The 27,234-nt window shown below is 50.6% G+C and overlaps 1 protein-coding gene and 1 long non-coding RNA gene across 2 annotated transcripts in view; one reads left to right on the forward strand and one right to left on the reverse strand.

The window, feature by feature from the left end:
- The first annotated feature begins 334 nt into the window (after positions 1 to 334).
- LOC112547513 (uncharacterized) lies at positions 335 to 4,825 on the forward strand. Its single transcript, XR_003091275.3, has 3 exons — positions 335 to 934; positions 2,889 to 2,972; positions 4,419 to 4,825. It is a non-coding gene; the product is annotated as an uncharacterized LOC112547513 (long non-coding RNA).
- Positions 4,826 to 5,257: 432 nt separating this feature from the next.
- Positions 5,258 to 27,234, reverse strand: part of MOGAT2 (monoacylglycerol O-acyltransferase 2) — a 49,931-nt gene continuing 27,954 nt past the window's right edge. The window contains exons 3-6 of the mRNA XM_006133576.5: positions 15,525 to 15,729; positions 12,674 to 12,848; positions 11,821 to 12,020; positions 5,258 to 8,414 (exon numbers count right to left, since the gene is read on the reverse strand). Coding sequence (XP_006133638.2) covers positions 8,260 to 8,414; positions 11,821 to 12,020; positions 12,674 to 12,848; positions 15,525 to 15,729 — 735 coding nt within the window. The 3' untranslated portion in view covers positions 5,258 to 8,259. The remainder of the gene's footprint in view (positions 8,415 to 11,820; positions 12,021 to 12,673; positions 12,849 to 15,524; positions 15,730 to 27,234) is intronic.

The raw sequence follows: 27,234 nt of genomic DNA on the forward strand, positions 1-27,234 counted from the left end.
CACTTGCTTTTGCGGAAAAACTTGCCAGCTGTCTACACTGGCCGCTTGAATTTGCGCAAGAACACTGACGATCTAATGTAAGATTGTCAGTGTTCTTGCACAAATACTATGCTGCTCCCATTCGGGAAAAAGCCCTCTTGCGCAAATGTATTTGCGCAAGAGGGCCAGTGTAGACAGCTAAAAACTGTTTTGCGCAAAAAAGCCCCAATGGCGAAAATGGCGATCAGAGCTTTCTTGCGCAAAACTGCATCTAGATTGGCACGGATGCTTTTCCGCAAAAAGTGCTTTTGCACAAAAGCGTCCGTGCCAATCTAGACGCTCTTTTCCGCAAATGCTTTTAATGGAAAAACTTTTCAGTTAAAAGCATTTGTGGAAAATCATGCCAGTCTAGACACAGCCCTTGTGTTTTATGTGAGCCTATGCCTTACTGTTTGGAATGCATACTCTGTGTACTTCAGTTTCCCTGTGTATTACACCAGTGCCTAGGTGGTGGGGAAAAAGAGGTGTGACTTTGCTGACACTCATGCGGAAGTTGAGGTGGTTCTAGCTGCTTGCACCTACCGTGCCCATTGTAACCTGAGACTTTGCTTGGAAAGCAAGACAAAGATGAGGAGAGAGGCAAGTATGGCAGCTGGACGCAGGTGAGTCTCTGCTGGTTTGGGGCTCTGGGGAAGGACCAGGTCTCTGTCTCTGGGCTCCTTTCTCCCAAGATGGACTTTATTAAATGCTCCTGCTTTCTGTGCTAGTGAGCTCTGCTCTGAGTTCTGGTAACTAATAAGCTTTATGATCTCTTCTAGACAGTGCTTGGTCCTGCCGTGAGGGCAGGGGACTGGACTTGATGAGCTCTTGAGGTCCCCTCCCATTCTAGTGTTCTAGGATTCCAGGATTCTGTGTTACACACTGGAGGAGAGTCACTGCTCACTGTGGAGTTGAGGTGCCCTCGGTGGTGAACCTAGGGTTGGGGGAGCCTAGGTCCCAGCCCACCCCCAGGGCTGTCCCTAAGGGGGTGCAGGGCCTGAGGCAACCATCCCACCGCAGGCCCCGCCTCTCCCCTGCTCCCCCCACTCTGTCTCTTCCCTAAGCCTCAAACCTGCTGCACTCCTGCCACACCCCTTCCCGCCCTTGCATCACCCCTTTGGCCCCTCCCCCAAGCAACGTGGCCCGGGGGATCACTCTGGGGCTTGGCGTGGGGCAGCAGCAGGGATTGCCACAACCCCCCATACCAGTGGGATTCTGGCCCTCCCAGGCCGTTGTGTCTCACTTCTCCCAGTCAGTCGCCCCAAACCATCCATAGAGTTGCCAGGTGTCCGGTATTTGCACCGTCTGTCTGGTAGAAAAATTCAGAAAATACCGGACACGTGCAATGTCCCGTATTTTCTGAATTCCACACCGGACGGAAGCCTGGCGGGGCGGGGGAGCGACTGGGAGGCAGGGGCAGGGGCCGCGATTGGCGCTGGCAGCCCTGTGGTCACGTGCAAAAGCCGGGTGGGGCAGGGCAGGGGCCAGGACTCCCAGCCACTCCCCCGCCCGGCTTTTACACACAACCAGTGGCTCCTAGAGCCAATCGCGGCCCTGCCTCCCACCTAGGAGCCTCTGGTTATGTGCAGAAGCCGAGGTTATGTGCAGTGACTCCCAGCCCCGCCCCCGCCTGGCTTTTGCTCGCAACTAAAGGGAGTGCCTGCTGGGGGCGCGACCCAAAGGACTCCGGCTGTGGCCAGTGGCTGCACCCCCTCCCCACTGCCAGGTCTGCTTCCCGCCCCCCTTCCTCCGGGCCCCCCTCTCCTCCCGTCCAGCCTCGCGGCCCCCGACCTCCCCAGCTCTGCTTCCCGGGCCCCCTCCCTGCGGCCCCCGGACACCCCCCCGCCAGCTCTGCTTCCCGCCCCCCCTCTTCCCGTCCCCCCTTCCTCCCGTCTAGCCCCGCGGCCCCCAACCTCCCCCAGCTCTGCTTCCCAGGCCCCCCCCCCGCGGCCCCCGGCCTCCCCCAGCTCTGCTTCCCGGGCCCCCTCCCTGCACCCCCCGGACACCCCCCCCCCGCCAGCTCTGCTTCCCGCCCCCCCTCTTCCCGTCCCCCCTTCCTCCCGTCTAGCCCTGCGGCCCCCGGCCTCCCCCAGCTCTGCTTCCCGGGCCCCCTCCCTGCGGCCCCCGGACACCCCCCCCCCGCCAGCTCTGCTTCCCGCCCCCCCTCTTCCCGTCCCCCCTTCCTCCCGTCTAGCCCCGCGGCCCCCAACCTCCCCCAGCTCTGCTTCCCAGGCCCCCCCCTGCGGCCCCCGGCCTCCACCCCACCAGCTCTGCTTCCCGCCCCCCCTCTTCCCGTCCCCCCTTCCTCCCGTCTAGCCCCGCGGCCCCCGACCTCCCCCAGCTCTGCTTCCCGGGCCCCCTCCCTGCGGCCCCCGGACACCCCCCCGCCAGCTCTGCTTCCCGCCCCCCCTCTTCCCGTCCCCCCTTCCTCCCGTCTAGCCCCGCGGCCCCCAACCTCCCCCAGCTCTGCTTCCCGGCCCCCCCACTCCCGCGGCCCCCGGCCTCACCCCCGCCAGCTCTGCTTCCCGCCCTGCCCCCCTCCCAGCCAGTCCCGCCACTCCGCCCCCGCCAGGTGTCTGTTTTTTTGGCACTCTACCTGGCAACCCTAGACAGGACAGCTCTGCTTACCAATACTTCTCAGGGCCCCTGTGGGAGCCAAGACCCCACACACACTGTAGGGGCAGGACACCCACCCCAGTGGGAGGCGCATGGCCTTAGCCTTTCCCTCCCCTTCCATCTCCCGACCTGAGCACAGGGAGCGATGATGGGCAGTGTGCATCCCCACCTGGGGTTTGAGTCTAGGATTTTGGTTCAGGCCCATCTCCGGTTCCATGTAGTTTTGATTATTTGTATTTGTTGTTGTTTCACAGAGTTTCTTTTTAATGCTCCAAGGAGCCAGTTTGTGGGACCAAACTAAGACAAGAGCTGATCTCTGGACCATAATTCAGTTGCTGGTGGGTAGCTCTAGGAGGAGATAAGGCCTGCCATTGCTTTCAGCCATTAATGGCTCCCTGCTGCAAGAATGCCCATGAAAAACGCAAAGCAAGCACAAATGCTGAGCTCTGGGCATTGATTTAGGTCCCTGTGGTACCCAAGTGCACAGCCCTGGCTTTGCAACTGGCCTGTAAACAAACCATTTATAACCAAGGCTTTAATTCGCTTCTGCTCCTCCAACTCAAATCTAGAGTCACTCCCACTCAGCTGCTGCCCTGTCCACTTCATTGAAACCGCCCTCCTCAGGGTCACTGCCTCGTCTTGGCCAGGCCTAGGGCCTGTTCTCCATTCTCCTCCTCCTGCTCTTGTGTTACCTTTCAGGCTCTGCAGGGCCAGGGCATAGCAAGCCCTGGCTTGAGGAGAACCCAGCAAACAGGTGCAGGGAACTGGCCCAGCTAAACAGCAGCTAAGGATTGGCTCTGCTTCCCAGAGGGATCCAGCTGCGTAAGGGAGGGAGAAACACGTTCCTGGATAGCACCACCAGCGGCAGGGTGGCATGGGGCCGGCCACCCAGCTCTCTAGTCCCCGAGGCTAAGGTAAGGCCAGGACCCTTGAGCTACTGAGGGAGGAAAGCAAAGACCCTGCAGTCTCAGTCCAGGTCAGGACTATTTATTGGTTACTTTTAAACACTGCTTGTGGCAGAGGAGTAAAACAGCCTGCGTGGAAGACTCAGGGAGCTTTGCTCAGCTCTGGCTGTTTTGTTCCCAAGCTGGAGGCCAGACTGCACTTTGATACTTTTGCATGCTGCCGGGCCCTGGCCTGTCCCTGTGTGCCCTTCGAACTGCCCCCTCTCTGCTCATTAACAGCCACCTTTGGCACTTCTTCCCCCCTCCCCTGGTGTTCTTGTGGGGTTTGTCCTTGGCCAGCTCCATTTCTCCTCCCATGCCCTCTCCCTGGGTGACTGTCTCTCCATTCGTACAAATTCAGCAATCCTGGCTGTGCAGAGGACTCACAAATCTCTCTCTCCACAGCTGATCTGTCTCCCTCCATCTGGTCCTGCCGCTCAGCCTGTCCGGCTCCGGTGGAAACTGAGCTCCTGAGGTCTATTTCTATTCCCCCAGCCTCACTAGTTGTTGTCACCGTCCCACAGGCCACCCAGGCTTGCAGCCTGGTGGGGTCATTGGGCCATTCCTAAGAATGGCTTCTTCCTTCTCCACAACATACTAGACTCTAGAACTTTTTCCTTGTCCCAGTGTCTGCAAAGCTTTATCCAGGCTCAGATTATCTTCCACTGCAGCCTCCTGTCTGGCCTCCCTGGTAACAACACCCGCCCACTTCAGGCCATCCCAAATGTAGCTGCCAAAGGGCCTTCCTTATGTATGGATCTGGTGATGTCAACTCCCCACCTCTTCACTAGGCCCACAGCATGCTACATTCAAGCTGCATGCCTCATTCTTGTCTTCTAGGCCCTGCACAACACTGCTTTATCCTGCATCTTGGACCGTGTCTCTTCTTATGTCCCTCAGACTCCACTCTATCAATGGCACTGGCCTTGATGCTCTATAGCTGCAGAAGTCAGACAGGAGATGGTCACAGCAATCAAGCTGAGAAGCCACTGAGGCCTGGACAATGGCCGTGACGACAGAAAACACAGGACAGATTGCGGCGCTATTATGCAAGAAGAAACAACAGGGTTTAGTAAACGCGCCGATGAGAATAGATAGGGATGGGAAGTTAAAGGGTATGTCTACACTGCAGGGTATCCCGGAAGAACTCCACTGTGTCCAGGGAACACGTTTGCTCTTCCGCTTTTTTTTGCAGAAGTGCACAAGCGCTCCTTCGGAAGCTCTGTCTTCCGCAGGGTATGTCTACACTACCCCGCTAGTTCGAACTAGCGGGGTAATGTAGGCATACCGCACTTGCAAATGAAGCCCGGGATTTGAATTTCCCGGGCTTCATTTGCATAAGCGGGGAGCCGCCATTTTTAAAACCCCGCTGGTTCGAACCCCGTGCAGCGCGGCTACACGGGGCTCGAACTAGGTAGTTCGGACTAGGCTTCCTATTCCGAACTACCGGTACACCTCGGTAACACCGGTAACACTGGTGTACCGGTAGTTCGGAACAGGAAGCCTAGTCCGAACTACCTAGTTCGAGCCCCGTGTAGCCGCGCTGCACGGGGTTCGAACCAGCGGGGTTTTAAAAATGGCGGCTCCCCGCTTATGCAAATGAAGCCCGGGAAATTCAAATCCCGGGCTTCATTTGCAAGTGCGGTATGCCTACATTACCCTCCTAGTTCGAACTAGGAGGGTAGTGTAGACATACCCTCATTCCATGAGGAAGAAGGGATCTTCCAAAAGAGGGGGATTTTCTGAAATTTGGCCCAGTGTAGATGGGCCAAATTTCAGAAAAGCCTCTTCTGAAAAAAAATTAGAAAAAGCAACTCAAAATGTGGAGCGCATTTTGCGTCATTTTTTCTGAAAAAAAGCTGAAGTGTAGACCTAGCCTTAGAGAGTAATTTATTTTTCCTGATACATCTCCCTGTGGCACGTGGGCAACCTTGTTTAAGGCCTGAGCAAGAGAGTTATTAATAGAAATAGTGCACGCAATGATGGCAGATGACCTGCTTTATTTGGCTGGATTAAGCATGGGATTACTGGAGGAGTGTTTAAATGTTCACAAAGCTCTGCTGCTTTTTCCCATTGTTGTCTGTTGTTTCTTCCAAAGAGGAGAATTTTGTGTAGTTATCCAGCCTCGGAATAATACCAGCTGCAATGTGATCAGAATTTGGAACGAGCACAATGAAAATGAACAGTCCCAAGCATTCCCCATTTAGAAACGAATCTGCCGTTTTTTCCTTCTTGTGCTAAAAGAGGTGATTGCTGTTTCATTAATAAAAATCAGCGTTACAATAAAAACCTTTGAGAGCATCCTGACTGCTTTCCATATGGCTGAGGGAGGAGGACATGAAGAAGAGGGAGAGGTGATGGCTGTAGAAACCATGGGGAGCTAGAGGCAATGTCAAATAATCTGGACAGATGGCTGATGGCCTCCTAAAGATTACTCTTCATTCCCCAGCATAAAACTTACATGGTGCTAAATCTCATTAAGTGTTGCATTTAATAAAGTTCTGAATATGAAGAAGCAGCTAATTAAAGTCCCAATTACCTGCCAAATGTGCCCTTTAGAAACATACTTCCTGTCTCAAACAGCCCCACCCTCTTCATCTTCTGTCCATACTTTCTCCTTAAGAAAGCGTTTAGGATTAAACGCTTTGTGTGCGTAGCACCATTCACTTGGACTCACGGGGCAGATTCTCTTGTCTGGTACATCGGTGCAGCCCTGTTGAAATCAGTAGGATTGCAGCAGTCGGAGAGAGAAGGGAGTATGGTTTTGTAGTCTCACAGAGTGTGTTTCCAAAGGGATTTGGGAATGTCAGCATCATCTTTTTTCCTGCATTCATCCCTATTTCAGCAGACACGACACATTCCGAAAGCTGGGAGGGTTGATAGTGGTTAGGCTGGTAGACCTGGGCTCAGGACTCTTGTAGAGCTATCTAGTCCTAGCTCTGCCACAAACTGGTTAGGTGACCTGAGGGCAGATCACTTACAACCTGACTTTTTCCTTTCAAGGTGCAGAATGCTAGCAGCTCCTATTCAGTGGGGTTGGTGGATGCCCAGTGCTTGTAAATATTAGGCCTATGTACCACTCCGTGCCTCAGTTTACCTCATATGGGGGCAACAGGCTCAGTATCCATTTCATCAGGGTGTTGCGAAAACTGCTCAATGAATGTTAAGAAAGTACTTGGGAATCCTTGGCTCCCTAGACGGTTGCAACATAGTATGAAGAAATGTGAGTACTATGCCAACCTGCGAGCGTTGCCAGCTGTACCCAGACCTAACATCCAGCAGGAGCTGCCTCAGCTGGGATCTCAAACTCTTTGAAATGCACCCTGCCCTTTATAAAGGCTCTAGTCTCTTTCATGCCAGTGGGATACAGCCTTCATGGATGGCAACAGTTCTCTTTGTTACAGAGGGTCACGCTGTGATACCGGGAATTTGAACCTCCTAGTAAATTATATTTAGTGCTGGGAGGGGGGGAAGTAACCCAAAATGTGTGTAAGATACAGCACCAAATGAAGAGACTAATAAGCATACATGTCTGCATCAAAATTATGTTTAAAAACTATAGCACTTTACACAGCCGAGATTACGAATACACGTCACTTTATCAGGGCATTTTCTCAGCTCATTGGTGACTGCTCTGAGCTGTCTCTCACGATAGATGCTTGGCTTGATAAAGCCCTGGCTGAGTTGATCTAGTTGGGATTGGTCCTGCCTTGGGCAGGGGGCTGGACTTGATGACCTCCTGAGGTCTTTTCCAGCTCTATGGTTCTATGATTCCTATCTGCTACCTTGGTATGATTACTGAGTATGTCTACACTGCAACCAGGAGGTGTGACAGCAGCAGGTGCAGACAGACCTGGGCGAAGGCCGTTCAGCTATGTAGCCAGGGTCCTGGGTGGGCAGGGCTAGCCCATGCAGCCACCGCTGCTGCAGCAGTTATTACTCAAGGTCAGTTACATTGCCAGCTAGAGCAAAGCCAAGTCTGCTGTGTGTACATGTGCTGCAATCACGCCTTCTGATTGCAGTGCAGACAACCTCTGTTGAAGCCAACCAGGTGACCTTGGGGTGAAAGGCCTTATTGCCTATCTTGATGCTGAGGACACTGGCCTCTTCACCCTTGCACTTGAATTTTTCCATGGCTAATCTATGAAAACGACACCTCCTTAAAGTTATATTGAAGGGAGGGTCTTAATACCACTGCCCAGAAACAGTAGTTTTACCCATGAAAGCTCATGATCCAATATATTTTTGTTAGTCTCTAAAATGCCACAGGACCACTCATTGTTTTTAAAGTTACAGACTAGCTCAGCTACCCCTCTGACACTTAACAACGGTGATGTCGCTCTTAAGGCAGACGTAGTAACAGGAGTTTTTCTAAAGGGGAATTTGAATATTGATGGGATTTTTATTTGACAGTCTCTTACCTAGTGCTCATGACATTCTAAAGTGTGAGAAACTGGAGAAGGTATCTTATGGTACTAGTGTAAACTAGAGATAGGCCTAAATTCAAACTCTGGATCTAATCACACACCAGTGTGGGGGAAACAGACCCCAAATTTGCAGCTGGTCCCTAGCTTTCTGGAGGGCTGAATCCAAACTGCAGGTTCTGAGCGTTCCAGATGGTGGAGCTGAATTTTGTGTCTTGGGCCCATCCCTGAGTTTGGCCAAAATGGGGTGGCCTGGTTTATATAAATTCCAGATGCTTGTCCTCTGGGACATTGTATTTAGTTTTATGTTCCTCAAAGAGTTTGCACAGCTCTTGAATATACGTCTGATGTACTCGATCAACTTCTTCTTGGGAGGGGTTGTGCTTCTTTTCCACCTTAATCGGCTTCCCAACTGGAAAACAAAGGCATGAACCTTAGGAGAGACCAAACCCCATGTGCTGGGGTATCCAGATACCACCCTCATTTTTAACACCAAGCTATGGCTTCTGCAGGCAGGCCCACCAACATGGGGGAGGGTAAAGAAGGCAGTTGCCCTGAGACCTGGTGATCAAAAGGGCTCAGGGCTTCCAGCTGTCACCACTGCTACTGTAGGAATGACAGTGGCTGGAGCCCTGAGCCCTAAAAACCACCACTGGAGCACCACATGGCATGCTCCTGGTGGCTCTAGGGCAGTGTTTCTTAAACTGTGTGGTGAGGCAGTCGGACGTGTGCCGCAGAGAACAACGGAATTCAAAATGGCCGCCCTTAAAGGGGGCAGGTGACCTTTTTTTTTTGCTCAATAACTTCCCCCCAATCCTTTTTTTTCTCAGTAACTTCCCTACCCCCCCACCCCCAACCTTTTTTTTTTTTTTTTTTTTTTTTTGGTGTTTCTCCATAAAAAAAAATGTATCGTTTGGTGTTGCTCGGTCTTAAAAAGTTTAAGAAACACTACTCTACGGGATACTAGTTGCCTCTAGCCCTGCCCCTTCTACCAAAGGCCATACCCCTTCTGGGAGCACAGAACCAGTGTCCCCCCACACCATGCCCAAAGGCCTGACAAGTCTGTCAGTCCCCCTGACCTGGAGGCTGCAGGTTCACGTATGCAATGTTCTAATCAAACAACACTGTAATTAGGGATCAAGATGCAATATTATATGCTAGGGACTTGCATTTGGGAGGTGGTGGGCTTAGCTGACAGGGCATTGCCCTACCCTTCACGAGACCTAGGATCTAGTCCTGTCGCTGTTGGGTGACCTTGGGCAAGTCTGGTTGCTTCTGTTTTCCTCATCTGTAAAATGGGGATAATGACACTGATCTGCTTTTGTAAAGCATTTTGTGATCTAGGGATGAAGAGTGCTAGAGAAGAAGTAGGTAACATCATCTGTAGCTATCATGAGATGCTAAGGCTGACTGTCACCACTTGAGGGAAATGAGATGCCGTGTTGGAGCTCCTATCAAGCTGCCCAAGCAGCCCTCACTGTCACTAAGGTGGAACAGCTCTGGAATAACTTTTGTTCTAAAACACAGGGAAAAGATGTCAGCGAAGCTACAAGATGCCCTTGCAATCTTGGCTCTTGCCCAAAGAATAGCCATGGGAACACTGTGGCTATCACCAAAAAAGACTCCTCCCCTTTACTCTTAAGCTGGATTTGTCTACACGCCTATTCACAGAAAGCCCCGGGGGGGTAGACATAGGGCAGAGGGAATGTGTCTACACTGCAGCAAAACATACATCACTGACCCACATTCAATGACTCAGGCTGCGGGGCTAAAACACTGCAGTGGACACATTTGGGCTCAGGCTGCAACCCAGATGTGGGACCTCACCAAAGAGGAGGTTTCCAGAGCCTGGGCTCCAGCCTGAGTCCGAATAGCTACTCTGCAATTTTAAACCTCCCCACTCCCCACCCCCCAGCTCCAGCCCCAGCAGCTGGAGTCAGTGGACCCGGGGCGGGTGTTTTATTGCACGTCCACAGATGCCCAGTTTTTCAAAAGACACTTGCCATGTTGATTGCTTCCATTTCTGGGGCCCTGTGCAGTACCATTATGTTGGTGCCCTTATGCCCAATGGCAGCCTGGGTGGGTGGGTGCCATAATTTTTTAGAGATGTGGTTTTATAGCCTCAGAAACACACTAAGGAAATATTTTTAAAGCACATTTTAAATTAAGCTCCTGTCGATTAACACGGTAAGTTCAGAAACTGATCGTATATATTTGGGGTTGGCAAATGCCTGTTAAATGGCTTCAGTATCACTTGAATGGCTTTTTCACAGGATCAGTGTTCTGCTAATAGCTCTGGTAGGCTTTGTCACTTTTAAGTTAACTAGATCCTCTCCAGAGGAAGCAGAGTCACAGAACAGGAATAGGGAGAGGTGAGGGTGGGAGTGGTGGACATTAAGACCCAGCAGTGCCCCATATTTTCAGATGCCCTACACAGCTGCATATTCTGCATATGGGTAAGGACGACTATCTGCTCACCTGCTGAAAATCAGGCTAAGTCACAGAGCTATTTTGAAACACCTCGATTCATTCCTCATTTTTAAAAATCTGCAGCTTAAATGATCTGGCTAGAGAGATTAATGCTCAGATTCTCAAAGGTATTTAGGTTCCTAATTTCCATTATGATCAATGAAAAATGCGGACAGGCCTAAGTGTCTCTAGCAATGAGAACAACAGGCTCTTCCTCCCCGAGAAGCAATTTCCAGTGGCACAGGGCACCTCTTTAGAAGACTGGAAGACCTTGGGGTTATCTCCTTCTCTTCTGAATTTCAATCTAATTGTGTTTGTCAGGTTGCAAAAGGTTCCTATTGTTTTAGGTAGCTGTCCATCTGTCTAATTAAAGGCCCTGAAAATACACCTGTGAGTGCAAGTAAACCCATTGAGAGGATCCAAACAAACTGTAAAACAATTAGGAGTAATTGCAGGCTGTCAAACCCAATCAGCACCAGTCAGCCTTGGTCTTCTCAGCCTCTCTAATTAGACTAACAAATGTTGGCTGTGCTTAGTGGGATCAATACACAGTTGGCAAAAGCAGATGCAAAAACCACTGGGCTCCGTTGGAATTTGGCTATACACTGACTCCCATGCTAGGAACCACCTTTCTCTGCAGTTTGTTTGCCAAGACCCAAGCCCTCAAAGCTATGGAAGTGCCTATTTCCTACTGGGTCTTTGGGGGGTATTTAAGCAGCTCTAAACATTGCACTGCTCCTTTTAATCATTCCTGTAAACTCTGTAGGGTTGCAGTTTTGTACTGTCTCTGAGCTGCTGGTGGAACTGGCTTGCGGACACTGAAACGATTAAGTCTACTGAGGATGACACAAAGTCCTAGCTCAGTTCAAAGCTGAACCTAGGCAACCTGGACCCAAAGTGCAGCATAAAGGGAGCTTCCTCAGAGGCACCTTCCCTGTGCACGTGGGAAGCAGCTGGCTTTCAAGTTCAGATGAACGGGGAACTTCACACCATATGGGAGCTATGGTTTCAGGCTGCCTGCAGACTCAGGTAGACATTGTTTGTACTTCTCACATGTGTAAGCATTTCTTTCCATCCGGGAGCCCTAGACATATGCCTGAAATGAACCATGGTTTAGTCTGTGTAAACTGGCAGAAAATCCTTAACTCCCCCTGGAGAAAGCAAGGGAAAGGGTTGTATGTCTTTGAGTAACAGCACCAACTGGGCTGTGCTGGGGTGATTTAGCATAAGCACTTCCCCTTCGACAAGGCTGTGTCGAAAGGCACTACCTTTCCTTAGGCGGGGACGTGCCTTTTAAGAATCTCCGAGTGCAATCGCAGCAGGCCATTCTGAGCCAAGGACCCACTTACCCACGGTGAAGATGGGCCGTCGGTATGGGAGCAGCCCTAAGCTGTACTGGAACACGCCCCGGGCATGGAACAGGGGGAGGGAGATGCCCATGATTTGCTGAAGACGGTGCTGCATCCTCCTCAGCCAGGAGCCTTTGGGGTTGTCGACCTGGTCAAAGAGCTCATTCTCTCCAAAGGAAAACACGGGGACCAGAGGAGCCCTGCAGAGGCAGAAAGGGGACGTGTTGGGCAGCTCACGCGCCGCATGCCAGCAGACACGGCACGTGAGGGGAGGCTCTTTCTCTGTGCATGGCCAGGAGCCAGCAGAGTTCGGCACTCAGCAAGAGCTCCCGCTCTGCCACTGGACAGGAGCTACGGTGAAGGCTCTGCCGCTGCCAGGCCTCCTCTGGGAGAGCAGCTCTGCAAGAGCACGTGCTGGCATGCAGCGGCCCTGCGAGCCTATCAAAGGGGTCCCCACCTTGCTCAGAGCAGGCAAGCTGCCCCTTCCCACAGGTGCTGGGCAGGGCTGTCTAGGGAGTGTTTTCAGAACACAATGCTGGCCTTAAGCATAAGCAAAGCCAATGGCCACTTGGGGCCTGGTGCTAACGCCCACTGAAGTCAATGAAGAGATTCCCACCAATGTCATCAGGCTTTGGAGCTGGCCGTTAGAGGTACCCTGTCCAGCATGAGTCCAGGTCCTCTCAGGCCCAGCTCTCCTTGCGGCAATGGAACTAGAAGGGGAATGGCCCTGACAGCAGGCTGCCCTCTTCTCCTCTAGCAAAGGGAGCCAAAGTGGCCTTGTTTCCCTGCCTCCCTCCACCCCCCCTTTGCTCAGGTGTAGGCCTGGGAGCAGCGACAGGGCTCACAGCAGTACCCGTGCTCGATGGCCACTCGGACGAACCCCTTTCGGTTTTTCAGCAGTAGGGTGAAGGCTCCAGGCCGCGCATCCAGGGCCTCCTGGGCCCCTCCCACCACAATGGTCAGCATGTTCCCACCTCCCTTTCTCCTCAGCACGTAGGAAGCGCTGTCTTTGTCTGACGGGATGAGGCCTGGGTGGTGCAGAGATAAGAAGAGACATTTGACACTAAGAGCCTCACTTACCAGGGGCCAGTCATTCACACATCACTACTTGAAGAGCTCCACCAAGGTGCTTGAAGGCACTTCCTCCTCCTCTCTTCTATAGCACCAGGAGCTGAGACAGCCCTTTCCAGCCCCACAAGCCCCCAAAGGGGGACAGTCACAGGGTGAGATGGTCTCTTTTAGGGAACCTGGGCTCTACCTATGACAGTGACCCAGGGCCTGGGGCCCGTGCAGGAGATGTAACATGCATGGGATCTGTCCCTTTGTCTGTGACGTCGAGGTCACGTTTCTGTCTCACTGATGTAAATGATTTCTCAACAACAGAAGTGTGGGCACCACAATGCATGGCGTGTGGTGACTGGTGATAGAAGGAGTGGTATCCCTCAAATGAGGACCCTTGCCGACGTAGATAAAGCCCATTCCCAGCCTTGAAAAATCTCCAGTTTAAATAAGACAAAGCAAAACAGAGGCAAGATCTGGAGCCTGGCCTGCCAGTGTGTGTGTGTGTGTGTGTGTGTGTGTGTGTGTGTGTGTGGAGGGGGGAGCAGAGTAGGCAGTTGCCATGGCGCCCAGAGATTTCAAAGGGCCTCAGGGCTCCCACCCGTTACTGCTGCCACTGTTAAATTGCTGCTTGAGCCCCATGTGACATGCTCTGTGCGGCTCTGAGTGTTAGAGGGTGGGGTGTGCTGTGGTCTGGGGGTGCTAAGGGCTAGTCGCCCCGGCCTGCTTCTTCCACCCGAGGCCCTGACCCTTTTGGGAGCACAGAGACGGGCCCGACACACCTTACCCAGGGCCCCGTGGAAGTTGTCACCTCCCCTGCCTGGGGTCCTACCTCTGCAGAGGATTGGGGTTACTAATGGGGAGGAATAAGGGGAAGTGACTGCCTGGGGAAATGGGTTTTAAGCAGGGACTTAGAAGTGAGTGAAGGTGTTTGGCAGATGTGGTCAAAAAGACTGTTCCTGATGCAGGAGGCATCATGGTGGAAAAAAAATACTTGCATGATTCTTAGAGAGAACAGGCAGCGTCAGTCAAAGGAATAGGCTGAAAAGCAGGACTGTAACCAAGGCGGGACAAGCAGGGCAGCTGTCCAGGGTGCAAAGCCAGGGAGACAGAAAAATGACCAAAAAATGGGAGAAAGCACAAATATTTTCCAGGTGCTAAAAAGCTTAGTTATAGCTCATGGCAGTGAGTCTCAGAGCCCCATTGAACTGACACGGCTCATGCTGCAGGGCTAAAAATGGTCTCTTTCCCCCTCCATCCAGTGGGAATGTCTCCAGTGCTCTTTTTAGCCCTGGAGCGAGCACCTCGGTTAGATGAGACTTGTTACTGGGCCGGTGTTTTTTAGTGTAGATGTGACTTGTCGATTGGGAGCTACCTCTGCTGTATGATGGTTTGTTATTTGCATTGTGTCTCCCTGGCAGTAGTTTCTTTGTAAAAGCAGCAGCAGCAGAGAAGACGTTTTTCACCCCCTTTCATAGTAAGGGCAAGTTCTCACTATGTGCCATTTGGACATAAAAGAATTGAATTCTGCACCCAGCACGTGGGGGATTTAGTTTGCCCTTTGAAATCAGCAGAAGTGACGCAGCGATGTCCTCAGCTTTGAGAGTGGATGCGGTTGTGTCAGGTCTTGTTGGCTTTTCTTTCACTGTTTCGCATAACAAGCAACACACGGACAGAGTGATCTCGTAGCTGAGACACTTGGCTGGGACTCACAGATGGGAGGGGCAAATCCTTGTTCTGTCACAGATTCCCTCTGTGACCATGGGCAAGTCACTTAACCCCACTGTGCTTCTGCTCCCCCTCTGCAAAATTGGAGTCTTTGTCTTGCCTATTTAGACTGTAAGTTCTTCAGATAGTTTTTTTGCATGATCTGTTTGTATAGCACCTAGCACAATGGGGCCTGGACTGAGGACTCTGAGGATATGTCTAGACTACATGGCTCCATCAACGGAGCCATGTAGATGAGTTTACTAGACATAGCAAAATGAAGCTGCGATTTAAATAATTGCTGCTTCATTTACATCAAAATGGCCGCCGCACTGTGCCGACGATCAGCTGATTGGCACAGCGGGGTAGTCTGGACGCTCCGCAGTCGACAAGGGAAGCCTTTGTTGACTTCTCTGTTATGCCTCATGGAATGAGGTTTACCGGGGCAGTCGGCAAAGGCTTCCATTGTTGACTGCGGCGCGTCCACACTGCCCCACTGTCCCGCCAAACAGCTGATTGGCATAGCGTGGCGGCCATTTTGATGTAAATGAAGCGGCGATTATTTAAATAGATGCTTCATTTTCCTATGTCTAGTAAACTCATCTACATGGCTCCGTCAATGGAGCCATGTAGTCTAGACATACCCTGAGTGCTGCGGTAACACAGACAATACAGTATATAACATGAAAAGTTAAACCAATAACGTGGGGAGAGGAGAGAAGGAAGGTCATAGCCTTTAAAGGTCTGATTGTTCCTCCAGCAGAGCTTTTCTTCTGTGTCCCCTCCAATCCTGGACTGCGTGCATGCTTATGGCAAAGCACATAGGAACCCAAACAAGGAATAGACTCCCCAGTGTGACTCCAAGGACCTATCTGTCACTATCACTGCCACTTAGAGGGGCTACTCATACCCTGCTCCCGCACTACGGCCTTGCTTACCTCCGCTCAGCAGATAGTCTCTGAAGAAGGGCGCTCTGAACCAGAGGTTCAGCATCATGACGTGAGGGGTTATCCCGGGGAACAGCTGCGAAAACCCCGTTGCTTCGGTGCAGAAATTGACGAAGGCACCAGCCACCAGGACGCCATGGGGATGGAAGCCGAACACGTAGTTCTTACTAGGATCCAGCTCTGCTGTCTTCACCAGCTGGAGACACAATTGCCGGTGGGCAGAAATTACACAGGAGCTTGTAAAACAGCTGCCAAAGCATGACTGGGCATTCGCCACAAAGAACAGTCGTGATTTTTCTTTGTATGCAGCTAACTCCCTCCCACTAGGGGGTGCCTTCGGTAAGTCACCCTTCCCTCCAAAGCTCCCCGAGGCTAGAGAGGTTCACAAATTGTTCTCCTCCCCGTTTTTAAAACATTTTCCATGGTAAATGCCCCTTCATTCAAAACGGGAAATTTCCACCCAACTTCAGTTGCTATTTTTCAGGTTCCAAAAAAGATTTCAAGACAAAACCTGTTGAAGTTCTTGGAAACATTTCATTTGGGTGGGGGGGAAATCCTTTACTGTTTGTCTGTCGACATTCCCCTCCTTTTCTAGTGGGAAAGTTTAAAAATGGAAAGACTGTTTCCCACCCCCCTTCTTTTTTTTCACCCAGCAATAGCAGGGACTACAGCCTGGCTTCTGCGGTGCAACCACATTTGTGCACTTGGGCCTATATCCTCAGATGTATCTCAGCATGAACTCCCACTGGAGTCAGTGGGTGCTACCAGGATCTGGGTCCTTGAATCCCCGGGTGGTGCGGTTCCTGTTTTGTTTTCAGGCCAACGCCCTCTGGGGGTAATGCTATGAGACAGCAAAGGATTATGGGTACAGTCAGAATTGCTAGCAACACTTCAGCATGCCTGACTTTCTCCTGCAGGGGAGGGGAGCTCTCCTGTTGAAGAGGGAAGAAAATGCTTTAACAAACCAGGACAAGGCTGAAAAATAGCTGCTGACATCAGCAAGTGGGGCTCAGCTGCTTCTGGGCTAGAAGCACTTTCCCTGGAGTCTCTTCTGCATTGAGAATTAGAAGTAATCTCTAGCACCAGTTTTTCTAGGGGGAGCGACCTGAGAATAGCAGTGCAGTGTAACCCAGGCTGGTCAGTGTGACATTCTGCCCCCTTCTAGCAACAGCTACAGCTACACCATCAGAGACTGATGAGTCTGCTGAAGCCTTGGCTAAGAGCTAGGCATCTTGTGGCTTATGCATTAAACTCCTGAGAGGCTAGATACAATCCTAGCTGACAATGACCAGGGTTTCTCAGGGCACGTCTGCACCACAGCGTTATTTCTAAATAGTGAGTGTCCACACAGGTGAGTGTCCACACAGAAAGCCCGTTATTTTGAAATAATTGCAGAATAACAGGCTTCTTATTCCAGAATAATAAACCCTCGTTTCACAAAGAATAACGTCTATTTCGAAATAGTTATTTTGAAATAGGGTGCAAGTGGATGCTCAGCTGCTGTTATTTTGAAATAACGACTCCAAAGAGTCATTCAAAAGAATTACTCCCCAGTGCTTCCTGAGGCTCTAAGTCAAGGTAGCATGTCTTCAATAAGGGAGCCTGCCTCGGACTACTTTCAAGGCTTCCCTGTAATGTGGACATGCCATCTCAAAATAGTTATTTTGGGAGTTGTTATTTCAACTATAGTCTCAGGCTATGTCTACACTGCGCTGATTTTGCGCAAGAAATATGCAAATGAGGCTAAATGTGGAATATCACCGAGCCTTATTTGCATAATGAATGAGCAGATGCTTTTTGCGCAAGAGGCTTTTGCGCCAAAAGGAGGCATCTACACAGCTCCTTCTTGTGCAAAAAACCCCTCTTGTGCAAGAGCCGTTCTTCCGCATTTTTTTCAGGCTCTTGCGCAAAAAGTGGCGGCTCATTAATTATGCAAATGAGGCTCAGCAATATTCCACACTTAGCCTCATTTGCATATTTTCTGCGCAAAACCAGCACAGGGTAGACATAGCCTCAGTGTTACACAGGCATTGCCATAGGCACAGGAACTAGAGGTGCGGGAGGTGCTGTAGCACCTTGAGTTCCCAATCTAGCACCCAGGATCCTGGCTGCCTTCCCATGTGCCATGCATGGGCTCTGCTGTTGGCTCTGCGCATCTAGTTATCACCACAGCAAAAGAATACTGCTGCTGGCTCTGGGCCTGGAGTCCCGGCTGCCATCCCTGTACTCTTTCGAAAAAGGCTTATCTTTCCGAAAGAACTGCATCTAGACTGCAGTTTCACTTTCAAAATAGCTGTTTTCGAAAGAACGCCGTGATGCGGTTATGCAAATGAAGCATGGGAAATTCAAATCCCAGCTTCATTTGCAATTTTGATATGTCTCATTTACTTCCCTCTTTCGAAAGCGGGATGTTGTCTAGACATACCCATAGTGTTCTGGATAGACGCTGGAAAGTGCTTTGCTGGGCAGTCTTAGCGTTAAAAGTCACATATAGTTGAGGGTCTAACTTTTATATGGGGTAGAGCTTCAGGTCCCCCCCTCCTTTCACCTGCTGGGAGAGTTTCAGGGACAGGGATATCTGACCTTTGAAGGGCATCCCTGTCCCACCACTTCATCAAGGAGATCATTAGGAAGGAGTAAGAGTCACTGGACTATTTTGGTTACAGCCCTGCTCAGCTATTCAATCTCTATCAGCATGGGGAGCTTTTGGGGACAGTAGGTCTGCCCTCTAATAACATTCTCCACCTCCCTCCCTGTCACTGCTAGAGCCCCTTGTGTCTGGGGCTGGCCTGGATCTGATAGCCACTGGGATGCAAAGAATTAGGGTGGGGGTCAGTGTTCCCTCTAAGCTGCAGGGCAGCACAGCTTTACAGCTGAAAATCAGCCCGCCCAGTCATAGACCACTGAAAGAGAGAGCACGAATGAGTGATCTCTACAGCCTGATTTTGGCTCAGGCTGTAGAGGCTCATGCGCTAAGCTCCAGAGGAACCAGGTTCAGTTCCGCCTGTTGGAGCTACAAGAACATGGGATTTGACGGTGCAGTTCTAGGTCCCCAGACTGGGTGTTGGGTGCTCTGCTAACCTGCCTGAGCCATTTGAGAACATGGTTGCTTCCAGCCTGAGCTAGACTTGAGGAAGGGTAAGTCTTCATGGTGGTTAGACACTCCTACCAGCTGATTGTTTAATTGCAGTATAGATGTTCAGGGTCCTAGAGCCTGAAATGTTAACCCTGCAATTACACTGCCCCTTAGCCTGAGCCCTGTAATCCCGAGTCAGCCGGCACGAGGGTCTTTAATTGCAGCGTAGTGAGGCAAGGATAGCTGCTGCCCAGGTCCCTGGGTCATGCAGCTCCACCCCCACTGGCTGCACAATTAGCTTTACTTACTGCCCAGCTTCATGAGCGAACAAGCCTGTTGTACAGGAGTCTGTGTGGGTATGTCTACACTACCCTGCTAGTTCGAACTAGGAGGGTAATGTAAGCATACCGCACTTGCAAATGAAGCCCGGGATTTGAATTTCCTGGGCTTCATTTGCATAAGCGGGGCGCCGCCATTTTTAAAACCCCGCTCGTTCGAACCCCGTGCAGCGCGGCTACACGGGGCACGAACTAGGTAGTTCGAACTAGGCTTCCTAGTTCGAACTACCGTTACTCCTCGTGGAATGAGGAGTAACGGTAGTTCGAACTAGGAAGCCTAGTTCGAACTACCTAGTTCATGCCCCGTGTAGCCGCGCTGCATGGGGTTCGAACGAGTGGGGTTTTAAAAATGGCGGCGCCCCGCTTATGCAAATGAAGCCCGGGAAATTCAAATCCCGGGCTTCATTTGCAAGTGCGGTATTCCTACATTACCCCGCTAGTTCGAACTAGCGGGGTAGTGTAGACATACCCTGAGTCTGGCTGCACAACCCTCTGCAAGAACCTACAAATGCACTGCAGGAAGTGGGCCTGTAACAGGCCTGAAAAGCAGGGGAGAGGCCTTGTTGGATGAGCTCAGGGAGGCTGGGAGAGCCCACTGCAGAAGGGTTATTCTCAGGGATCCATTCCCAAAGCCCTTGCACCTCCAAAGCAGCCTGGCCTATGAAAGAACCAGGCCCCGCCAGCATTATCCACTCCGCTGCCTCTGAGGACATCAGTCCACTCCGTGGTGCTATTCCAATGGCAGGGCAGCTAATTAGTCCTCCCGAAGAAAGTCAGACACAGCAGCAGGCAGGTCAAAAGAGTTGTTTGTTTTTTTTAATGGTGTGGCTAATTTTCCATCTGTCCCAGAGCATTATCGAGAGTGCACATATACCCAGTCACGCGCATCTCCTAACGAGGGGAAGCTGTGAACAGAATGCCCCTGAGCAGCAGAGCACAGGACATGAGGAAGAAAAGGGATCAGGTTGTTGATTTGCTAAGTAGCTAGCGATATTTCCATGATTCACTCAGTCTCAGGCCACCTTGTTTTGTTTTCTATTAGGATGTGCACTTAAATAACACCTTTCCTCTTCCCCGGGGAGCTTATAAATGCATGGAAGTGAGTCTAAGGGTTGGGCATCACTGAAATGTATTCCCCTGCAGGGGGAGTACAGGCAGTCCCCGAGTTACGCGGATCTGACATGTCAGATCCGCAGTTACGAACAGGGATTTTCTCGCTGATCTGGAAGCGCTGCGGTCCGGCCCGGGTCCTCCGCCGCTTTGCTCCGTGTCTCCCTGGTCTGCTGGGGGGGGGGGACGCAGCTAGTGCCCCCCCCCCAGCAGACCAGGGAGACGTGGAGCAAAGCCCAGGGCCTGTGGTAGAGCAGGTGGGGCACTGCCGGTTGGTCCCGCAGCACCGCTCCTTGGCGCTACTGGACCAACTCGGCAGCACCCCAGCTGCTCTGCCCCAGGAGTCCCCAAGTTAGCCGCTGTTGAAACTGACCAGCGGCTGACTACAGGAAGCCCGAGGCAGAGTTGCTCTGCCCCGGGCTTCCTGGAATCAACTGCTGATCAGTTTCAGCAGCAGCTGACTTGGGGATGCCTGGGGTTCTTAAGCTGAATCTGTATGTAAGTCAGAACTAGCGTCCAGATTCAGCCGCTGTTGAAACTGATCAGTTTCAGCAGCGGCTGAATCTGGATGCCAGTTCTGACTTACATACAGATTCAACTTAAGAACAAACCTACAGTCCCTATCTTGTACGTAACCCGGGGACTGCCTGTACTCAGTAGCTGTTTAATGGACCACAGCAACACTTGAGACCAGCTTAGTGGAGACCATCTCCACCTGACTCTGAAGGGGAATACTGGAGCCAAGGGAGGAACCCTGGTTAAGTGATCGGGACAGAGGGCTGGGCAATCTGGTTTGCCATCCTGCCTGTGCCACAGACGTACAGATTTTCAGAAGATGCAGCATTCTGATGGCCGTCAGTGTGTCAGTAAGAGCCCACTCCAGGCACATCCCATTTCCCTGGCACAACTAAACCCTTGTATTGCTTTAAGTTATGACAAGAGGAATCTGTATACTGAATTTTGAGGTCCTAGCTCTTTCTGTTTAGGACAGGGGTGGGCAAGAGGCTGCCAGTGGGCAGGATGCAGAGCGCATTTTGCATACCTTTTTCCGAAAAAAAAAAAAGGTATAGAGTAGACCTAGCCCTAGAGAGGGAGGAGAGGGAGGCTTCACACTCTGTTCCCTCTCTCCCTCCACCCTGCCACTCGCAAAATATTTCAGCTCCCATTGGCCAGTTTCCAGCCAATAGGGGCTGAGAAATTTTGCTGGGGGCTGAGGCAGCATGTGGAGCTTTCCTCTGTCTCCCCTCCCCAACCCCATTCTCGGCGCAGAACCATGTGGAGCCGCCAGCCGACTGTGGGTATGTCTACACTACCCCGCTAGTTCGAACTAATACTAATACTAGGCTTCCTAGTTCGAACTACCTAGTTCGTGCCCCGGTAGCCGCGCTGCACGGGGTTCGAACCAGCGGGGTTTTAAAAATGGCTGCTCCCCGCTTATGCAAATGAAGCCCGGGTAATTCAAATCCCAGGCTTCATTTGCAAGTGCGGTATGCCTACATTACCCTCCTAGTTCGAACTAGGAGGGTAGTGTAGACATACCCTGAGACTTCAGCAGAGAGCCTGCCTCAGGTTCCTGTAGGGCTGCTTGTTGGGAGCTGCTTAGATAAGTGCCTCCCAGCCAGAGCCTGACTCTGTCACCCCACTCCCTCTTTCCCCCAACTACCTGCTCCGGGCCACCACCCGAATTCTCTGTACCCGCTTCTTCCAGGTCACAGTTCCCTCCCAGACCCTGCACCCTCTTCTAGAGCCCATCCTCCAGGCCAGAAACCACTCCTGCACCTTTACTCTCTCCTAGAACTTGCACCCCAAACTTCTGCCCTAGATCACAGCCCCCTTCTTCACGCAAACTCTCTCTCAGACCCCACATCCCTTCCTGCACCCCAGTTCCCTACCCCAAGCTCCCTTCTGCACCCAACCTCCATCCCAGACCTTACACCCCCTCCATAGAAGTGTGGCCCTTTACCACTTGCAGCCCCTCATTAAAAATTATTACCTACCCCTGGTTTAGAAGGAGTTCTTGATCAAATAGACAAACTCTCTATAAAATATATATAGTAGATTCAGTATTAGGTGCCATCACAGCAAAAAGATACTGGAAAATCAGATATAATTAGGGGGGTGAAGGGATTAATAGGGAAAAATTAACCTCTGGATATGTTGGCTGAAGAAGCAGACAAGAGTGTTGTTATGTAGATGCATTTCAAGGCTGTAAAGAGGAAGGATACAATCCTGTCCTTGTGGGGAGTTTATGCTTTGCTTCCATCAGGTCAGGATTTCATACCAGTGATGAGGGCTAGGGCTACTGACAGGCCAAGGACATGCATTATGTAGGCTGAATAGTGGGAGGAGGAATTTCATCTCAATGAGGTTTGTTAGACCATAGAATGGTTGAGTCGTTCTCAACTGTTTCCATTTTGGGATACATTGCCCTGGCTCCTCTTAGCAATATGAACCCTGAGAATAGTCCATTTGTACCACCTAAGACTGGACACAAATAGGTACCACAGGGAACAAACCTGTGGTGGCCAGAGGCACGAACGAGATATAACCATTGTCCCTTTCCATCCCTGATTTCTATGAATCCTGATTCCCATGCAGCTAATTGCCCACTGTCTGCACAGTGTGTTCTCATTACTGCTGGTTGTTTATTGTTCTCCTGCCATGCTGTTCTCTGTGTTTTCCCTGTGATTTATTATACTTTATAGTACACCTGTGTCCAGCCACTGCATGCGCTAGCCTTTGCTGTATCATTTGTTTTCTTTACATGTTCCTTTTGGCAGGAGCTGAGCTAGAGTGAAAATCCTGGTGTTTTATAATCCTAGCAGCTGGAACATCTGTTCCTAATATAAGGTTCCTCCTGGAGGGCCAGATCCAAAAGTCACTGAAGTCACATGGCCCTTAACCACAGTGGGCCATGTATTGGGCCCACAGAGGGGATGCATCCCTAAGAGAAATATGTATCCTCACATGGTACACTGCCTTTTCAGTGGCACCGAGAACATCCTGGGGCATGCCCACAAAAGCTCATGATGCTATCTACATGTTTTGTCAGGTACTGCTAGACTATTCATTGTTTTTTTAAGTTTTTCCAGTTACAGACTAACTCGGCTACTTCTCGGAAGCTACAGAAAACCGTTATTCTCCCAGCATTCAGGGTTACAGACACGGTCCAGTCAAAGTTTCCTCCTTCTTGAGGAATAAGCAAAGCAAGAAGGGGCCACTTTGCCAATACTGCCTCCATTCATTTCAGGTGCCTCCAGTGCTGGATATCCAATTTGACATCCCCAGACTCATGTTACTCAGGAGCACTGAGCACCTGCAGCTACAGCATTCAGGCGTATCTAGCTGTTGACCCAATAGCAACGGATAGGTTATGAACTGCAGATCAATGAATAAGCCAGCTGCTCTCACACACACCAGATCTGCCCCTTTTCAGACTGGTTTGATTAGTAATGTGCATACTGCAAGCTCAGGTAAGAGTAGCCAGACCTTCAGGTCTAACTTCTCATCGCTTTCTTGACATGTTAGGTACTTAGATGGCCCCTTTACCACAATATCTCAGCATCTCGCTGTTGCTAATGGATTTAACTTTACAACAGTCCTATGAGTTAGGAAAATGCATGATCCCCAGTGTACAGATGGGGAACTGAGGTACTGAGGCCAGATGTACACTAAAAGGGAAGGTTGAATCAAAATGTGCAACTCCAGCTAGATTAATTACGTCGCTCGAGTCGACGTACCTTATTTCACATTTCCCCGCCATCCCTACAGTGGGAGGCTGATGGGAGCAAATGCTCCTCTCAGCTTTACTTACTCCTCACAGAAGCAGGAGTACCGGCTGCCAACAGAGGTGTCCTCTGAGTTTGATTTAGTGAGTCTTAACTAGACCCGCTAAATCGAACTCTGGAAGATTGACTGTGGCAGTATCCATCTTCCGTTTAGTGAAGACACGAGACTTCCCTGAGGTCACACAGGACATCTGTGACACAATATGAACTTGAAACTGAGGTCTCCCAAGTTCTGTGGTAAGCAGCCTCACCACTAGACAGTCCTTCCACTCTATCCTCCCTCTCATTAGGGGAACTCTTAGACACAATAACTACCTTCTTAGTGCCCAAACGTTTCTTTTTAATGGTTAGCCATTCCCATTTCCCTCTTCGTTAAAATTCAGTCAGACTAGTGGTCAAGCTCAGGTCATGGTCACGTATTGGGAAGAGAGTTAATCTCTTACATTCCACAGGCTAATTGTTATGTAATACAGTCCTAGATGCCTTTTGGGGGTGGGGATCCCTTCTCTTGCTGAGTGGCTGGCTTGTTTGTTTGCTTCGAAAGGGGGGAGGGATTTGCTCTGGATTTTTTCTTTTCGGATGAGTTGTGTTTTTAATAATTGTCAGAGCACCCAGAGTCTGGGCCAAGCACAGCCAATCTAAATCCAATGAGCTCCTGCTTGCCAGTCCATCCCCAGGTATTTCCCATTCCAGAAAAACAACAACCCGTGAATGAAAATAGTGAAATAGAAACAGCACTGCCCAGATGCGCCTGTCTCTTGCATCCAACAGATCGGAGGGATGCCCAAGCCTATGTCAGGAGATCCAGCTGTGATCGTGTTCGATTTTTCCAAACTGAGCAGCACTCAGATTAATATTGCTAACTGTATTTGCAGAACCATAGGAATGCAAGCTCAGAGGACAGGTTCGTTCATCTCCTGACAATGAAAGACTGTTCCCTACAAATGTATTCCCTGGTGCTTTTCTCAGTGCAATTTTCAATTACTCGCCTTACTGGAGTTTCCTTGGAAGACTCTTCCCCAGCCAAGCGGAGTTTTCTGTTAGGAGACTATGAGCTCATTGTCCATGTTATTGTGCCCATTTCATCCTGTGTCATGACTTCATTTTAGACCCGCTCCCTTTTGCTCTTTCCCCAAATACCACTGTAAGTAGAGGAGTGGTCCCCCGCCTGTGGGCCGCTTGTGACCCAATCAGCTCACAGCTGCAGCCCATGTGACATCCAGGGTCATACAGGTAGCATATGTATGATGTGGATGCAGCCCACATACTACGCAGAGAGCTGCATATGAGCCCACAATGGTTAATAGGTGTGAACCGCCAGGGTATGGTCATCAGTGTGAGGAGTAAAAAAACCAAAAAACCCTCCCATTCAAGTCCAGGCCCCTTTCTTCAGGCTGGTTTTCTTAATGAACAGAAGATGCAAAATCCAGTACATGACACACAATGCCGAGGCTTTGTCTACACTTCCTGGGAACTCAACGCTGTGGAGATCGATCTCCCAGGGGTCTATTTAGTGGGTCTAGATAGGACATGCTTAATCGACCATTGATCCTGCTCCCGTTGGCTCTGGTACTCCCCAGGATCGCATGGTAAACCTATCTAAGGTACGTTGACTCCAGCTACGCTATTCACATAGCTGGAGCTGAGTACTTTAGTTCGACTTCCCCCTAGTGTAGGCCTGGCCTATGTAACAGAGACCTGGTCCATTTCTGCAAGCTGGGAAGAGACAGGAGACAGCTCACCCAGATCACATGGGTTTGTCCTTAGGGTTGCCAGGTGTCCGGTTTTGAACAGGACAGTCCAATATTTCAGCTTTCTGTTCGGGAAACAAATTGAGAAAATAGAAATGTCCGGTATTTTCTAAATAAGATGTAATGTAGATTGTGATGTCATGTCAAGTGCGTCCGGTATTTTTGTTGAACCATCTGGCAACCTTATTTGTCCTCTTTCACTCTGCCAATCTGTTCTCTTCTCCTTAGCTGCTGACACATAAATATGACAAAAGAATCCCCCTCCCCTCCATGCAGGGGCACAGGGATGGACCCTGGTACTGTCTGTTCCAGCCAGCAGAGTGCAGATTGGCTACAGATAACCCTTTGCGGTTCTCAACTGCAGTTCTTCCCATCTTCATTTTGTTCTTCTGAAGCCAGAGGTGACAGTAAACAAGCTCGCCCTTTGAAAAGTCGTGGAGATCGGGAGAGATCCCGGATGATTGGAAAAAGGCAAATGTAGTGCCCATCTTCAAAAAAGGGAAGAAGGATGATCCAGGGAACTATAGGCCGGTCAGTCTTACCTCGGTTCCTGGAAAAATCATGGAAGGGATCCTTAAGGAATCCATTTTGAGGCATTTGGAAGAGAGGAAAGTGATCAGGAATAGTCAGCATGGATTCACAAAGGGCAAGTCGTGCCTGACCAATCTGATTAGCTTCTATGATGAGGTAACTGGCTCTGTGGACATGGGAAAGTCAGTGGATGTGATATAACTTGACTTTAGCAAGGCTTTTGATATGTTCTCCCACAATATTCTTGCCAGCAAGTTAAGGGAATGTGGGTTGGATAAATGGATGGTAAGATGGATAGAAAGCTGGCTAGAGGGCCGGGCCCAGCGGGTAGTGATCAATGGCTCGATGTCAGGATGATGGTTGGTTTCTAGCGGAGTGCCCCAAGGTTCGGTTCTAGGACCGCTTTTGTTCAATATCTTTATTAATGACCTGGATGAGGGGAAGGATTGCACTCTCAGAAAGTTTGCAGATGACACTAAGCTAGGGGGAGAGGTAGATACGCTTGAGGGCAGAGATAGGGTCCAGAGTGACTTAGACAAATTGGAAGATTGGGCCACAAGAAATCTGATGAGGTTCAACAAGGACAAGTGCAGAGTCCTGCACTTGGGATGGAAGAATCCCAAGTATAGTTACAAGCTGGGGACCAACCAGCTAAGTAGTAGTTCTGCAGAAAAGGACTTGGGGGTTACAGTGGCTGAGAAGCTGGATATGAGTGAACAGTGTGCCCTTGTAGCCAAAAAGGCTAATGGCATATTAGGGTGCATTAGGAGGAGCATTGCCAGCAGATCAGATCCAGAGAAGTCTTTCCTCTTTATTTGGCTTTGGTGAGGCCACATCTGGAGTATTGTGTCTAGTTCTGGGCCCCCAATTACAGGAAGGATGTGGATGCATTGGAGAGGGTCCAGCAGAGGGCAACCAAAATGATTAGGGGGCTGGAGCATATGACCTATGAGGAGAGGCTGAGGGAGTTGGGTCTGTTTAGTCTGCAGAAGTGAAGAGTGAGGGGGGATTTGATAGCAGCCTTCAACTTCCTAAAGGGAGGTTCCAAAGAGAATGGAGAAAGGCTGTTCTGAGTAGTGACAGATGGCAGAACAAGGAGAAACGGTC

Source organism: Pelodiscus sinensis, chromosome 1, assembly GCF_052426305.1.
Source record: "Pelodiscus sinensis isolate ZL-2025 chromosome 1, ASM5242630v1, whole genome shotgun sequence".
Lineage (NCBI taxonomy): Eukaryota > Metazoa > Chordata > Testudines > Trionychidae > Pelodiscus > Pelodiscus sinensis.